Source organism: Dipodomys merriami, unplaced genomic scaffold, assembly GCF_024711535.1.
Source record: "Dipodomys merriami isolate MVZ:Mamm:240054 unplaced genomic scaffold, mDipMer1.0.p SCAF_3, whole genome shotgun sequence".
NCBI classification, from domain to species: domain Eukaryota; kingdom Metazoa; phylum Chordata; class Mammalia; order Rodentia; family Heteromyidae; genus Dipodomys; species Dipodomys merriami.
This window is the reverse complement of record NW_027204492.1, coordinates 16,638,168-16,655,000: the sequence shown is the minus strand read 5'-3', so window position 1 is coordinate 16,655,000 and position 16,833 is coordinate 16,638,168. Positions and strand designations below refer to the sequence as shown.

The window sequence follows — 16,833 nt, the reverse complement described above, 5'->3', positions numbered from 1 at the left end:
TAACTAGGGATACGGGTGGACCCATTGCAACAATGAGATGTGCAAGTCGTTATGTGGAAAAACGAACTTTACAACTTTGGTGTGTGTGGGGGGAGGCTCGAGTGGGGGAGGGGGGAGTATGGGAAGGGATGGGAAGGGGAAACAAAGAGGAGGCAACAATGCTTGATAAGAAATGTACTCGTTATCTTGCCCATGTAATTGTAACTCCTCTGTACGGTATTCTCACAATTTAAAAAAAAAAAAACCACAATGTTCTGAGACCAAATAAATTGATACAGACTTAGAAAAAAAACTCAACAGCTTAAAAATAAAAAAGGAGCTGGGCACCACCAGTGACTTACATCAGGACTGTGGTTGGAAGACAAGCTAGGCAGGAAAGTCCGTGAGACTCTTATCTCCAATGAACCACAAAAAGCCAGAAGTAGAACTGTGGCTAAGGACTGATGCTTAGCACAAAAGCTCAGGGACAGGGCTCAGGTCCAGAGCTCATGCCCCAAGAAGGAAAACAAACAAACAAACAAAAAACAGACAATTCAAACTACAGGCAAATGACATGAACAGACATTTCAACAAATAGGCCAAACAGATGGCTAACAAGCGTGTGAAAAAGACACTGAGAGTCATTAGCCATTAAGGCAAAAACTAATTAAAACCACAACAAGCTAACACTGCACATGTTATCAGAATGAATGAAATTTACAAAGTGGCAACAATAAATGCCGGCAAGGAAGAGGACATACCAGATCACTCATACATGAGGGAAAACAGGTTGGCAGTTTGGAACTAAACAACCCAACAAGTGCAATGGTGAGCATTCATTCAGCCGAAAGAAATGAACACTTTTACCATTTCACAACAGGCTGTACACGACTATTTGGAGCAGCTTTATTCATGCTGTAATAATATACCCTTGCCTCTCCCCATATCAAAAGCACACCACTTCCTTACAGGAGAAAATTCTAGAATGGAAGAGTATGATTTCAGTTTCATCCTAATGGATCTCATGCCATCCAGGTCTCTAAGTCCCTCACTAATAATTTTTCGAAAACCATCTTGAATAAATACAAATCTCATTCAAGATTGCATGTATGCAAATTCTGGTACTTTAAATGGATTATCTCTGTAAGTGCATAAACCAAAAAGCATAGGAGCAATTGGATTAGAAAAGCAAGGCTTTTATTTTAACCCCCTCTAATTGGCATTAAGTCACTAAACATTGTCAAATACATATCTCCTGCTTAATTATTTTGTGTGTGCATGTGTATATCTTTTAGAACTTCATAAACATACAAATGAGAGGGAGATGAGGATTTAATGCACATCCTTGTGAAATGCTGCCAGAAGATTGGAAAATGCCATAATTATGTTAAAAATGACACCCCCCAACCCCCACCCCCACCCCCACTTCCAAGTCACAAAGAACAAACACTAAGCCTAGATCTTTACCTAAAAGGAGAAAGATGCATAGACCATTTTGTTCAATAATGCAGTTGGTTTTAGTGTGGGTTTTTTGTTTTGTTTTGTTTTTTTCTTTAGTTTGCTGGTTCCAGGGCTGGAACTTGGAGCTTGGGCACTGTCCCTGAACCTCTTTGTGCTCAAGGTTAGTGCTCTATCAATTGAGCTAGAACGCCACTCCTGGTTTTTGAGATAAGAGCCTCATGGGGAGTTTTCTGCCCAGGATGGCTGTGAACCATATCCTCAGATCTCAGCCTCCTGAGTAGCTAGGATTATAGGTGTGAGCCACCGGTGCCTGGCAATAATGCAGTTTTTAACAATCTTGCTTTAACTTCATATTCTGCTATTAGTCTGATTGTCTTTTGGTAATTCTACAGGTAAAATCGTTTAATCTTTCTCTATGCCCATTCATTTTTATTGATTTTTTTTCATTAATAGCCTACTACTGTGCATCATCATGACAATATGCTTCAATATTTCCTTCGTGAGTTGGAAGAGACCTATGACACTTTTTTTGGGAGGGAGGGTCGGTCATGGGGCTTGAACTCTGGGCCTGGGCACTGTCCCTCAGCTCTTCAGCTCAAGGCTAGCACTCTACCACTGAGCTACCTACCCAACCCATCTATGACGCTCTTAATAACATTCTGCATACCACCTCCAGTCAAACCAATCATAAAAATATTGCATAAATATCAACCTTACTTTATCAGCCCTCAAAACCCTTTGCTAATTAATCTGAAACTTTGACCTAAGTAGTTAGCATCCAAGATCCCAGTGGCCTGGTTGTACTGGGCAAATCTTAGCCATTTTTCTATGCCTTCAACCTAATCTCTTACTCACTCATACTAATATAATAATGTCTGCTGGGCCTGTAGGCTCCTGCTCATTTGCATATTTCCCTTAATAGCACTTTTCTAAAGCTGCCTCTTCTATGGCCATCCCTTTAGGAATTTGCAACCATCACTTGCTTAGTTCAGCAACAATACATACTTACTATCTTCCTTCTATCCCCTGGGATAAAAGCAGGCTCCAAAATTGCTTTGATTTTTCTGGAACTTCTGTCTTCAGAAAATATCTTTATTCTACTGACTTCTTAGCTTCTGGATGACATGAGCTTCCCTGGCTGAACTCATTTACACTAATTCCCAAAGGCTGTTTCCACACAGGCCAAGGGTGGCAAAAACACACTGGTCACTTAGAGAAACAGCTCATCAGGTCATGAAAGCAAAGCAACTGACGTGGGTAATGAACCAACCAGCAACATTCCAGAACTGAGATGCTTTGGCCTTTTAAGAAATCTTGAACTGCGTGACTACCATGTTTTCAGCCCACGTAAAGTAGAAATGAAAATGCAGTTACAAAGTCCTCATTATCTTTATCTGAAAAAAAGCCATTTCTCTAACATCACTCCTTTGCTTTTTTTTGTTTTTGGTTCTTGTTTTGTTGTTTGTTTTTTATCAGTCATGGGGCTTGAACTCAAGGCCTGGGCTCTGTCCCTGAGCTTTGTGGCTCAAGGCTTGTGCTGTACCACTAAAGCCACAGCTCACTTGAGCCAAAAGCTCAGAGATAGCACCTAGGCCCTAAGTTCAAGCCCCAGGACTGGCACCAAAAAAAATAGGCTCTAGCTTATTAGGTTGTAATTTGATCTTCTAAGTCAACTTCTAAAATGCCTGCTTGGATCCTCTCTCCTGGAAGAAACTTAGCAAAAGCCCAACAATCTCCATGAGTAAACCAGAACTTACTGATACTCTACTGAAGATTTGTCCTCATTAATATAGTTATGGGGAAAATTAATGCAAGAAATTCATGTATATCAATACATTGCACATTTCAAATGTGCCATGTGTTCCTACAGAAAAAGTATATGGAAGTGATTCATTGGGACTAAACCTGTCACACAATACAGAGCCATTCTCTCAAACTCACTACTGCATCTCTGCTAGTAAAATTTAAAAAGCAATCAAACTGAATAAAAAGTCTTCTTTGCAGACATTTATATCAGTGAAGAACATAAGTCTTGACAATTCAGAGTAAATGAAGTGCAAATTATTCTCTCATAATATAACCCAGAACTGAAGTTTCAATTGTGACTGAAAAAGAAGCCCATGGTTTAATCAGAAAAATATATTTACTGGTAATTCCCATGAGCTCATATTTGATACATTCATATCATAGGATAACAAGTTCAAAGTATTGTTAAGATATAAATATAAAATTTATGCAGAATTTGCATGTATTGAATTTTATTTTGGATCTGTATGTGTGCCTATATTTGAATATTTATCATATTCCAGAAAAAGCACAGTGGAATTTGCAAGACAGATTTATTTAGTGTAATGTTCTGAAATGTGTCAAAGTCTTCAACACTGTTCTTTGAGGCAAAATGGCAAAAATAACTAATGAGATGCAATAAGACCAGCTGAATAATCTCTAATGTCCAATACCTAGTAGACATAGAAAAGCTTTTTTCCAACAAATACTTGACTAAAGTTTAGGCAACTCTTTCTCTAAGTTAACAATGGAATTGTTTTACATGACATATATCCTTAAGTGGGTTATTCATTACTTTTTAATGGAAAGAGGGGAATTCCCATCCTTGCCTTTCTTTCCAAACTCCATGACTAAATGTCTCATTTTATATATCAGGGAATGTCAATATTAGCTTTTCAACTGTGAAAGACATTCTTTATGCTGTCAAAATAACTTGTACATAGTGTGTAGTTTCAACATGATTAGGCAACCCAATATGTATATGGAGAAACACATCCAGAATGAACAGGGAAGTGCTCTCATCAACTTAATGTACAGTTAACTAAGGTTAATGGTGTTTAAGCAGTGAAAGTACCCTAGGAAGAGGCTGCCCAATAATACACACCTCTCTCAAATGACCTGAGTCTTATTGGTGGATATTTGAGGTACAACCCCTTACTAATCCTCACACATTTTAGCCTTGCAACCAGGCCATCAGCTCACCTGCAAACAACATCTAGGGAGACCCAAAGTCCAGGCTCTTGGGGGTGACTCTGGCCATATAGTCTAATTAAGTGACACCACCAAATTTTGCTCCATTTAGACTTGAAGTAAGGAAGAAATTATTTTAAAAATTCACTCAAATATCTACATACTGCAATGGTATGAGTTCTATGGGCCAGGCAATGGTGGCTCATGCTTATAATCCTAGCTCCTCAGGAGGCTGTGATCTGAGTATTACAGTTCAAAGCCAACCAGAAGAGGAAAGTCCATGAGACTCTTATATCCAATTAACGGCTAAAATCCAGAAGTTCGTTTGGATCAAGAGGTACAGCATCAGCCTTGAAGGAAAAAAATAAATGACAGCATCTAGGCCCTGAGTTCAGGTCCTAGTACTGTCCTAAACAGCTTCATCATCTTTAACAACAACCAATTCTATTGAAAGATAAATAATTTTGAATGTTTTCTTTTTTATTCACATATTTTAATTGTACAAAATAACTGGTTTCACTATGGCAATATTTTTTGGTGTCAGCTCTAGGTCTTAAACCCAGCTTTTGTGCGCAAGGCTAGGGCTCTACCACTAGAGCTCTACATCTGGCTTTTTGGTGGTTTATTGGAGATAAGAATACTATGGACTTTCCTGCCAAGGCTGCCTTTGAACCACAATCCTCATGACTTAGCCTCTTGAGTAGCTAGGATTACAGATGTGAGCCACTATTGCCTCACAAAATATTTTGAAATTAAATATACTCATTTTGTGGAGAGGGGAGAATTTGCTACTGTAAATCTTTCTTACCCTATGAAGGCAGACACCATATCTGACTACTTATTCACATTGCTTCTTCACAGCACATAAGTGTTTGGACTGAAGATTCATAATAAATATTTGTTGAATAAATAAATAAGTGAGGATTGAATGTTAAATATTTATAAGCTATAGTTTTCAATAAAATCCAAGGAAGGAAGAGGATCTGCAGGTGGATGAGGGAATGTGAAAAAAGTACATTGCGTAGATTTATGAATAGGTCACAGTGAAACCCATCATTTGCTACACTTAATTTACACTAATAGAGAAAAATCAAAACATTTCTTTCTTTTCTTTTTCTTTTTTTTTTGTCAGTCCTGGGGTTTGAACACTGGGCTTGGGTGCTGTCCCTCAGCTCTTCAGCTCAAGGGAAGTGCTCTACTACTTAAGCCACAGTGCCACTTGCAGTTTTCTGGTGGTTAATTGGAGATCAGAGTCTCAAGGACTTTCCTACCCAGGCTGGCTTTGAACTGTATTCCTCAGATCTCAGCCTCCTGAGTAGCTAGGATTACAGGCCTGAGCCACCAGTGCCTGGCTCGAAACATTTCTTAAAGAAAAAAAGACCCAGGAAAGAAGTTATAGTTCAAAGAAATGCTTTTTTCTTTCTTTTCTTTTCTTTTTTTTTTTTTTTTGTTGTTGCTCTTGTTGGTTGAACTCTGGGCCTGGGCGCTGTCTCTGAGCTCTTGGAGCTCAAGGTGAGTACCCTCTACTTGAGCCACAGCGCCACTTCTGGTTTTCTGGTGGTTCATTAGAGATAAGAGTGTAACAGACTTTCCTGCCCTGGTTGGCTTTGAACCATGATCCTCAGATCTAAGCCTCCTGAGTAGATAGAATGATAGGCATGAGCCACCAGCACCAGACCCAAAAAAAAAAAAAACTTCTGGCTTTTTTCTTTTGTATTTTAGTGGAAATAGAGTATCACAGACTTTCTTGCCCAGGCTGTCTTCAAACTCTGATCCTTAGATCTCAGCCTATTTAGGAGCTAAGATTACAGGTGTGAGCCACCAACCAGTGCCTGGCTTTTTGTTGTTGTTGTTCAGTCATGGGCTTGAGGTCAAGGATTGGGCACTGTCCATGAGGTCTTTTGCTCAAGGCTAGCACTCTACCATTCTGAGCCACAGTGCCACTTCTGGCACTTTCTGGTAGTTAGTTAATTGGAGATGAGTCTCAGGAACCTATATGCCCCAGATGGCTTTGAACCACGATCCTCAGATCTCTGCCTGAGTGGCTAGGATTTCAGGCATGAGCCACCAGTGCCTCTATTTCTGGTTTTCTGGTGGTTAACTGGAGATAAAAGTCTCATGGACTTTCTTTCCTAGGCTGGCTTTGAACTTCTATCCTCAGATCTCAGCCTCCTGAGTAGCTAGGATTACAGGCATAAGCCACTAGCACCTGGCTGGTACATTGCTTTAAACTTGCATTTCTTTCATACCAGTGAGTGTGAATAGGTTTTCATGATTCTGAGCTGGCTGTGGGGCTCGGGCTGTAGATTGTCCAAACATGTTTCCTGTTTCTCCAATCAATTCATAAGATTTCTTTGTACAGGAAAGATTTCTGCCTTTTGTCTGTTGTAATTGTTGCACATGTTTTCACTAGTTTGACATATGCCTGTTCATTTAGGTTCTTTTTCTTTGACAGATGAACATTTCTCATTTTGATGTAATCATAACTGCCTATCTTTTCCTCTATTCAATATCCTTTTTCTTGGCTAAGAGTCCCATATGTGAATTGCTGGTAGCATTTAAATAATAATGCTAGTTCTGAGTTCCAATTAACTGGCTTCACACATTCCCAGAATACAACTAAATCCTAACCATCCCCAGAGCCCAGTTCCCATCTCCTTACAAGCTCTGTCCAGTAAAAGTCTAGGCAAGCAAGGTCTACCACTTGAACCACAGCTCTACTTCCAGCTTTTTGTCACTTAATTGGAGATAAGAGACTCATAGACTTTCCTGCCTGGGTTGGCTTCAAACCACAGTCCTAGCCAGCGCTGGTAGTTCAAGCCTGTAATCCTAGCTACTCAGGAGGCTTACCTGTAAGGATTACATTTCAATGCCAGCTTAGGCAGGAAAGTCTGTGAGACTCTTATCTCCAATAAACCCACTGAGAAAACCAGAAGTGGCACTGTGACTCCACTGGTAGAGTAGTACCCTTGAGCTGAAATGCTCAGGGTCAGGACCCAGGCACAGAGTTCAAGCCCCATGACAAAAAAAAAAAAAATCACAGTCTTTAGATCTCAGTGTCTTGAGTAGCTAAGATGACAGGCATGAGCCACCAATGCCTGGTTCAGCATCTAGTTTTAACCTACCATTTGCAGAGGGACCACTGAAAGCAAAAGAAGGAAAAGGACTTCCTCAAATCACAGAATTCCTCTCCCCAAACTAGGCTACAGGACCTAATTGCCCAATTGGACACTTCACATGCTACCTTTATGGCCTTGAGGCTGAAAGATGGTGACTTTTTCCTAGCTTAGTCTTGAGTCCTAATCTCTTCCAATTGTGAGCACCATGCTGTCGAAATAATAGTAACTCCATCAGGTTTGCTGAATAGACCTAAACTTCAACCTACCAGACAGAATTTTTCTTATTTTTAATATATTCTGATAAGCATTTGACATGTTAAAGACATTATTGATTTTCAGATTTGTTTTCAAACAAAATCCATCTTCTTTATTAAATATCTAAAGTACCAAATTGTGCTGTTCTATTGGAAGCTCTAGAAGGGCCAGGATGACATATTTCCCCCCCTGGAATATGATGGACAGTTTCATAAAATAGTGTTTGATGACAGAAGGAAGACATGACTATTCTTTTAATGTTATTTTCACACTGTCACAAGCAATGACTGATATCTACACAAGATAAGCTTTAGGATTTTAATTGCCACATAACACCAGTAACCTAAAATTTTATGAAGAGAACTTAATTCCGAGTAGCCTCTATTTGTCATCTACAAAGGATACAAATACAGCTGAGATTGTACAAATGTTGTCATGCAGATTCCTCTCTGTGTCTGTCTGTCCTGCTGGCAGGCTGATACTCTCTTCTTTTATATGCATACACACAGAACACACATACACACAAAATAGGTGAGATGGTGTTTTGGTTTTAGGATTTGTTTTTTGTTTTTGTTTTTGTCAGTTGTGGTACTTGAACTCAGGGCCTGGATGCTGTCCCTGAGCTCTTTCACTCAAGGCTAGAGCTCTACCACTTTGAGCCATAGCTCCACTTCCAATTTTTTGAGTTGGTAATTGGAAGTAAGAGTCTCACAGACTTTCCTGCTGGGGCTGGCTTGGAACCATGATCCTCAGATCTCAGCCTCCTCAGTAGCTAAGATTACCTGCATGAGCCACTGGCTCCTAGTGATGTTATGGTTTTGAATATGAAATAATCTGACAGGCTCCTGTGTTGAATGCTTGGTCCTTAACTGGTGGTGATGGTTTGGGAAGAGGTGGAAATTTTAGGAAGTGCAGACTACCTGGAGGGAGAAGGTACTTCTTGCCCATCAGAAGATAAAGAACTTCTCATGGTACCTAGCATCCATGGACTGAATTCTGTGACACCTTGATCCAAAGTAAACCTTTCTTCATTAAGTCATTTGTGTCACATATTTGATCATAAAGACGCTTAAACCAACACAGACAATACAAGATGGCTGAAAAAAGGCATCCTCAAACTGTGTGCTAATGGCTCATGTTTGTAATCCTAGCTACACAGAAGGCTGAGATCTGAGGGTCATAGTTCAAAGCCAGCCAGGGCAGGAAAGTCTGTGAGACTCTTATCTCCAATGAACCACCAGAAAACCAGAAGTGGAGCTGTGGCCCAAAGTGGTAGAGAGCTAGCCCTGAACAAAAGAGCTCAGGGACAGTGCCCAGCCCGAGTTCAAGCCCCATAACAAAAGAAGAAGGGGAGGGGAGGAGGAGGAGAAGGAGAAGGAGAGGGAAGGAAGGAAGGAAGGAAGGAAGGAAGGAAGGAAGGAAGGAAGGAAGGAAGGAAGGAAGGAAGGAAGGAAGGAAGGAAGGAAGGAAGGAAGGAAGGAAGGAAGGAAGGAAGGCAGGCAGGCAGGCAGGAAGGAAGGAAGGAAGGCAGGCAGGCAGGCAGGCAGGAAGGAAGGAAGGAAGGAAGGAAGGAAGGAAGGAAGGAAGGAAGGAAGGAAGGAAGGAAGGAAAAGGAAGAAAGGCATTTTCAACTAAGTGAAGCTAGGAACCCAAGCACCCCTACCCCCTGCTTGATCACAAGTCCAGCTCTGCTGGCTGTAGCTAGCTGGCCATTCATTCCTTTCCTCATCCTGTACCACAAGATGTGTCATCTTGCCTGCAAAACCAAGAAAGAGAAAGTACAAGTGTGGGCTTGATGAGGCACATGTACTCTATAGTTGTAGCTCTTTCTGAATAGAGATACTTTTTCAAAGAAATGGGGGGGAGAAAGAAAGCTTTTACCACATTTTTAATGAATGGATGACCCAAAAAAGAGAAAGCTTTTCTCCATCTAAACAAAAACCTTTTAGTGCTTTCCTGTCAGTGATACCTTACTGGATTTTAGATAACAATTAGTTCCTCTTCCATATGGTTTCACACACACACACACACTAGTGTGATTTCACTCCCACTTCTGAATTCCTCCCACACAAACCGAGTGGCATGCTAGAGTTGACTACAAACATAGGGAATTTGGCCTGAGAAAAGCCTGTCAGATTGGGGGATTTTAACAGCTGCTATGCAACCATGTTTTGATACATTTTAAAATGGTCTTAGCAATTCTAAAACGAGCAGGACTCATTTTTTTTGACCTCATGCAACATACTAGGAAACAGAACAGATGAAATGGAGCTTCTAATTTGTGTTCAAGAAATATTATTTGAATAGACAAACTATGCCAGTGTCCTGTTCTCTCTTTTCTCCTTTCCTCTTCTCTTGCCTCTATTAGCAATGTGATCACAGTCACTTCTACTGAGCATTTATATCACCCCCGCACTTTGCCATCCACAGAGCCTGGGGAGCAATGGGAGCAGGTTTCAAGGTCTTAGCTTGCAGCCACAATGGCCTCTTGTGCTCTCCCTCAAGTGGATGAATGAATGTGGGTCAGGAAATGGTCTCTATCACTGCTGAGGGCTCCTACTGATGCTCAACAATCTGGCCCTAGCCACCCCCCCACGCCCCTTATTCTGCAGTGAGAGGACCCTCTGCAATCAAGCCACAAGACCTACTCCTGATGAACATAAAATGTCTGGAGTAAGCCGGGCACCAGTGGCTTATGCCTGTAACCCTAGCTACTCAGGAAGCTGAGATCTAAGGATCACGGTTCAAAGCCAGCCCGGGCAGGGAAATCTGTGAGACTCTTAAAACTCCAATTAACCACTAGAAAACTGGAAGTGGTGCTGTGGCTCAAGTGGTAGAGCACTAGCCTTCAGCTGAATTGCTGAGGGACAGCGCCCAGGCCCAAAGTTCAAGCCCCATGACCGACCAAAAAAAAATGTCTGGATTATATCAATCTGCTCTCCTGAGCCTGGTGCTAGTGACTCAGCTCTGTAATCCTAGCTACTCAGTTATCTAAGAGCTGAGGAACATAGTTCAAAGTTAGCCTAGGCCGGAAAGTCTGTGAGACTCTTACATCCAATTAACAACCCAAAAGCCAGAAGTGTGGTAGAGTGCTAGACTTGAGCACAAAAAGTCAATGAGTGTGCCCAGGCTCTGAGTTCAAGCCCCAGGACCAGGGGAAAAGGAAAGGGAAAGGGAAAGGAAAAGGGAAAAGGAAAGGGAGGGAGGGAAACCGGGAAGGAAGGAAGGAAGGAAGGAAGGAAGGAAGGAAGGAAGGAAGGAAGGAAGGAAGGAAGGAAGGAAGGAAGGAAGGGAAGAAGGAAGGGGGAGGGGAAGGGGAAGGAGAAGGGGAAGGAGAAGGGAAAAAAGAAATTTTCTCTCCCAATGGGTATAGCAACCCTAGTCCAATCACTCATCCTAACCCTCACTTGTAAATTTTCTGATGATAGCAATGATGTCGAGGATAACATCAGCTACCAAGTATGGAACATCCACTCTGTGATGACTGCTAATAGGAAATACAACATTGTGGGTTTAGAAAGTCTGTTCATCAAGGGATCAGTCAAAACAGCCAGGGGTATGGGGTCAGACCAAACCAGATTCCTACCTTACCACTAAACATCTTGGTGACCTTGATGACGTCCTTGAACCAATTTGGACTTTATGCTTTTCTGATAAGTGTGGACCCTTTTTCCCCTCTGCCTTCCTCCAAACAAAGAGTACAAGTTTACAGCAGGGGGAGGGGGGAAACAAGATCACAAAATGAAAGTTTCTCATAAACCAGGGTGTACTTTCCACAAAAGAATCTGGTCCAAGGTCACACAGCTGGCTCACAGCTAGACTAGAACTAATTCCCAGGTGTCTGAACTCCCAAACCAGCCAGTCAGAGCTGCTGTTGCCTGCAGATCAGCAGAGCAAGAGCCTCCCAACTGGCATGGAGGCAGAAGGCAGAAGCTCTCGTGCCCTGAGGTCAGCGTCTCACCCCTGTGAATCACTGCCCATGCGGCTGCCTTGCAATGACATTTTTCACATCCCTCCCCTCCCCATGTGCAGCCACAGCTCACACACGAATGCACACCTCAGCTGTTTCCTAAAGATTATCAGGACACACACAACTGATCCTGCAAGCGGGGATCTGTCACCATCCTGAGAAATTCTCACTGCCTTGGGCTATCACGATTTTCTAAGATGACTATTTCTGGAAATAGGAAGAAATGAATAGAAGAAAAACATGCCCTTGAGGTAGCAACTGTGTTTCTCTAGGAAATCTTATTTCCTTTTTGCAAATACTGAAAAAGCCAGTTCAGTCTGGACTTTCTCAAACGTGGTTCTGTTTTCATTAGACTAGATGGCACTGTGGTACCAGCCTGATGGTGCCCACGAAAATCCTCTTTTATTACAAATAATTTTGCTTCAATTTCACACGATCCAAGAGGCTTTGAGGAGTACTGGTTACTTTACACAGGATATCTGAAGGAATTTGTAAGAGGGCAATGGATACCAAACAGCTAATGGAGATGACATGAATACTGAGTTTATAGATAGCACATCCTAACTTACATGTTCAAACAAAAAATAGGTAAAGGCACAAGTGCCCTAGAGAAATCCAGGAGAGGCTGTGGCTTCCTTACTAGTCAACACCTTATGTATACTTCTCTGGCATTATTGTGGCTATGGAATTCTATTTTTTTACCCTAAAGAGTAGGGGTTTTTTTGTATCTCCAACCTTCAGCACACCTACAAAAACTCTTTCAAAATGAGATTATTTTCAATACTGTCCAATGGTCTGAAACAATCAGCACAATCTTATTGGCACAATAACTTACACAATTCTTGCTAAGAATTGAAGAGGTCACCTTCCTGCGGCCAAGGTTCTCTTGGGACAGGAAAACAAATCTGTTAGTCAAGAAAGGAAATAAAAGTTCACTAGATTCTACTAGAATTCAAGCATTTGAGAAAGGCCACAGTCATCTGAGGGAAGAGCAATATGGGTGGAACAAGAGGAGTGGAAGCAGGGCTGGGAAGGTAGCTCAGTGGTAGAGTGCTTGCCTAGCATTCATGAAGCCTGGGTTCGATTCCTCAGTACCACATAACAGAAAAAGTTGAAAAGTCGGAAGTGGCGCCGTGGCTCAAGTGGTAGAGTGCTAGCCTTGAGCAAAAGAAGCTCAGGGACAGTGCCCAGGACCTGAGTTCAAGCCCCAGGACTGGCAAAAAAAAAAAAAGAAAGGAGGGGAAGTGATCAGACAGTCAAGGGACTCCATTAGCTGCTGCTACACAGAAGAATCCTCAGTGTCAGTTGATGGAAAGCACTGCCTCAGACAGGGCTCTGAGTGCCCCTCATGGAGGAAGACCAGAGGGGCAGCAGCAGCTTAAGGGCCCCCTGAGTCACCCAAATGGAGAGGAAGGAGCCATGGCCACATCCTTATATGTGCAGATGACCCAGATCAAAGACTTGATGACAAAATATACCTTGTCTATTTCCCAGATTGCACCGGCCCATGTGTTTGAGGCACACCCATCAAAGAGGAGCCCTAAGCTGCAGCAACTTCCCTCCCCTTGAGAGCATAGCCCATGACCTCCAGAAGCTGGATACTGCAGCTAGAAAAGAACAAATGCTCTACTTCTGGCTACAGACTGACTCTTCATAAATCAGCTTTGCCTGTATCAGTCTCACACTCCTCGAAACAAGACTGCCTGTGCCCTAGGCTGATGTCCAGGCATTCTGGTACATTACAAGGTGCATCTCATTATGTGTGATCTTCACACCGGGTCTAGGAAAGCCTCTCAGCCAAGGGCTGCTGTGGTGGCAAAGCACTGCAGATGTCTTGCTTGCAACCAACAGTGAGGGGCACAAGGCTGAGTAGTAGGAGCTCTCCCAGGGTACCCACAAACAACAACAGAGTCCTGAGTCACACCAGGCATGGGGGCCAGGAGTAGATAAAAGTGAAGCTGGAAGTAAGAACATCAAAGGTGAACAAGAGCTAGAAGAAAAGTGAGGGAAATCGCGAAGGAAAGAAAATGAGCCATCAGAAGCAGGCAATGTTTGGAACACACACAAAAAAAGGGAGCAAATGTTCTTGCTTGAAAAAAAGGGAAGAAAGAAAGAGAAAGAGGATGTAGGCTGGGAAAGGAAGAAGAAAGGGAAAGAGACGTCAAAACCAGGGTGCAGAGGAGAGAAGAAAAAGATGCAGAGACAATGCATGCAGAGTACAGGTTGTTGTTTTTTGTTTTTGTTTTTGTTTTTAGGAGTCTCCATGCTCATCAGCGAGCTGTTTCTCGTCCTGACTATGACACAGGGGCACCTATTCTGATCGCATTCTCCACCATCAAGCAAGGCCAAGGTTGGGACTGACAAATGGGGCGTCCCAGACGGGGTGTCCCAGATGGAGGCTGAAAGGCTTCCTAAGGCCCAGACAGCACGGCCGAGATGGGCGCTAGAGTGCTTAGCACCTGCCCAACAGACACACAACAGCCAGGGCACCAAGGTGTGTCCTGGGTCCCAACCAGGTGCCAGTAGCACCTTCCCACCGTCAGTCAGCCCAGCCTTCTCCTCCTCCCTCCCCCCCTCACCCCACCGTTGGTCCTGACACTTAGAAGATAGGCTCCAATGCAGCAGCAAACACTCACCTGGATGGTCTGAGTCTGGCATCGCGCTTGCCGTCCACCATGGCGGGCACACAGCTGGTCAGCTCGGTCCAGTCGGCGTGCAGCCCGCAGCTCCAGCCCGTGGAGAACCTGGAGAAGAGCCAGGTCTCCCGCTTACCCGGCCGGTGGCAAGTGCATTTCTTTTGCCCTACTCGGCACTCGCAAGGCTGCTCTAGCTGGATGTTGCGGACCAGGTGGCGGCCAAAAGTGGTGCCCCCCGTTTTCTGAATGTGCAGGAACACGATCAGGTCATCGCCCTTGATGTCGAAGTCTACCTTGCGCAAGAGATCTCCGCGGCTGAAATTGTAACGGGGCACGAACCTGGCGGAACTCTCATCTTCCGAACGGTAAGGGTCCGGTACCGGGGAGCTGAACGCCTGCAGGCGGAGAAGCTGACATTCTGTGCCGGGGCACACGTATTGGAGGACGATCACGGCAAATAGGAAGAGCATCACCAAAGCCAGCAGTAGCTTGTTGGATTTCTCATCCATGTTCCCTACGCTGGGGGAAACCCAAGCTCGTTACGTCAATCCCCCCCGCAGCTCAGCCCGCGCTCACCATGCGTCCCGCACCGCCCCCACCCCTTGGCGCCTCCGTGCTGCCCCGTTGTCCCCCCCTCCCCTCCGCACCAAGTACTCCACGGCAGAGGCGGCGGCGCCCTTCTCGCTTTCTTCCCAGCAGGCTCAGCGCTGTGGCTTCTGCCGCACACACACACCCCCTCACCCCACTCCTTCTCTCTGGCCACTGGCCCCCTCCCCCGCCCAAGCTCTTCACACACACCCCTCCCCAGAGTCATTCCCGCAGGACCTGCTGTGGTCCCCATCACTTGACTCCCCAACTTACGCCCCCGCCGCCGTGCCAGACCCCAAGCTTGTAGATCTCCCCACTGGGGTTCCCATTCCGACTCCGCTTTCCCAAGTGGACTTTACACACACACACACACACACACACACACACACACACACACACACACACACACACCGCTCTTGTGACCCCGACCCCCCTTTGGCGCGCACACGGCTGTCTGCCTGATTGGTAGGACTCTGTCCCCAAGCGTCCCAAAGCCCAGATTTCCCCACGCGCGCCTGCTTACCCACCCCGGTGGCCGCCTCTCCTGAGCTAAGAGCCTGAGGTTCGTAGTTCCCTTGAAGGAAGGAGCTCAACCCGCAGCCAGACTAGCAAGCCCGGACGCAGGATTGCCCTTGCCGGCTGAACAGTGCGACTAGAGCTGCAGCGTGCTCAATCGCGCGCCGCCGGGCTGATCCGGAGCCCCCCAAACACCCAACCAGAATCGGCTAAGTGGAACTTTGAGCCCTTCCTTTCCCTCGCCCCTGCTTTTGCACCCCTTCCGTAAGTGCCTTTCCGCCCCCCTACGGCTGCCGGCGTGGCTCCCGATCGAAAGAGCGCAAGCCCCGCTAGTGCCTACAACGTACCTGGCCAGGGGGCCGAAAATCTTGGAGAAAATCGCGCTGAGCACGTGCTTGAGTGAGTGGCCCAGGGCGGCCAGGCCCCGAGTGAGCAGGGCCCGGCAGAGGGAGCCCAGGTCCCAGCGTCGCCTGAAGTCGTGCATCCGCCTGCGGCGGCCTCGGGGCAACAGTGCGAAGAGCGGGGCGCGCACAGCTCCAGCCAGGGAGGAACACGCCTTGAGGGACTCGTCCTGGAGCGGCTGGGAGTTGAATCTGTGAGACACACCCCTAGGACGGCCCGCTCGGACTGAGGCAGCCACCGATCCGGACAGGCTCGCTGCCAATTCGGCCGCTGCTCTGGAATGCCGGCGGGGACAGGTGGTGCGAGCCGGCGCTCCTTGCTCCGGTTGCAGCGGCGGCGGCGGCGGCCCGAGCGCCCGGGCTGCACACGCAGACAGTGCCATTCCCCCCTTCAGGCAACTCAGGGTACTAAGGATCAGGAGCGAGCTTGAATTTATATAATAATGCCTCACGCCCAACAGCTCTGTGCCTTGGTTTTCTCCTGTCTTAAGAGAACGGAGGCCACTCCACAGCGCACATCGCCTCCACTTGGACTCGTAATTTCAAGCTCCCCTAAAATAGCAAAGGCGCAAATAGGAGCCTCTCCCTCCCTCTTTGCCAATTTCCATTCGGCAACGGAAGCAGGGGCATTTTCTCCTAAGGTAAGTCAGCATGAAAAGAAAGCATGACCAAATACACACACGCACGCGTGCGCGCACGCACACACAGGCACACACAGACACACACAGACACACACACACACACACACACACACACACACACACACACACACACACACACACACACACGGGAAAGAGAATCTGAGCCTTTTCAAAGACTCACTCTTAATGACTGTCTTGTTGCTGAGTCGCCTGCACCAAGCCCCATACCTGCAGGAAAGCTTCACTTACTAGGGTTGATTGACCGAATGGATAAAGAACAGCACCATGAGA

At 45.2% G+C, this 16,833-nt stretch overlaps 1 protein-coding gene across 3 annotated transcripts in view; it reads right to left on the bottom strand.

The window, feature by feature from the left end:
* The window catches only part of Hs6st2 (heparan sulfate 6-O-sulfotransferase 2), a 292,517-nt gene extending 276,233 nt beyond the window's left edge, over window positions 1-16,284 (bottom strand). For 2 of the 3 annotated variants that reach the window (XM_070039711.1, XM_070039712.1), the window contains exons 1-2: window positions 15,848-16,284; window positions 14,397-14,915 (exon numbers count right to left, since the gene is read on the bottom strand). In XM_070039711.1, the coding sequence (XP_069895812.1) occupies window positions 14,397-14,915; window positions 15,848-16,284 (956 nt within the window). The remainder of the gene's footprint in view (window positions 1-14,396; window positions 14,916-15,847) is intronic. The other variant, XM_070039713.1, reaches the window with a different exon arrangement.
* Window positions 16,285-16,833: the final 549 nt, after the last annotated feature.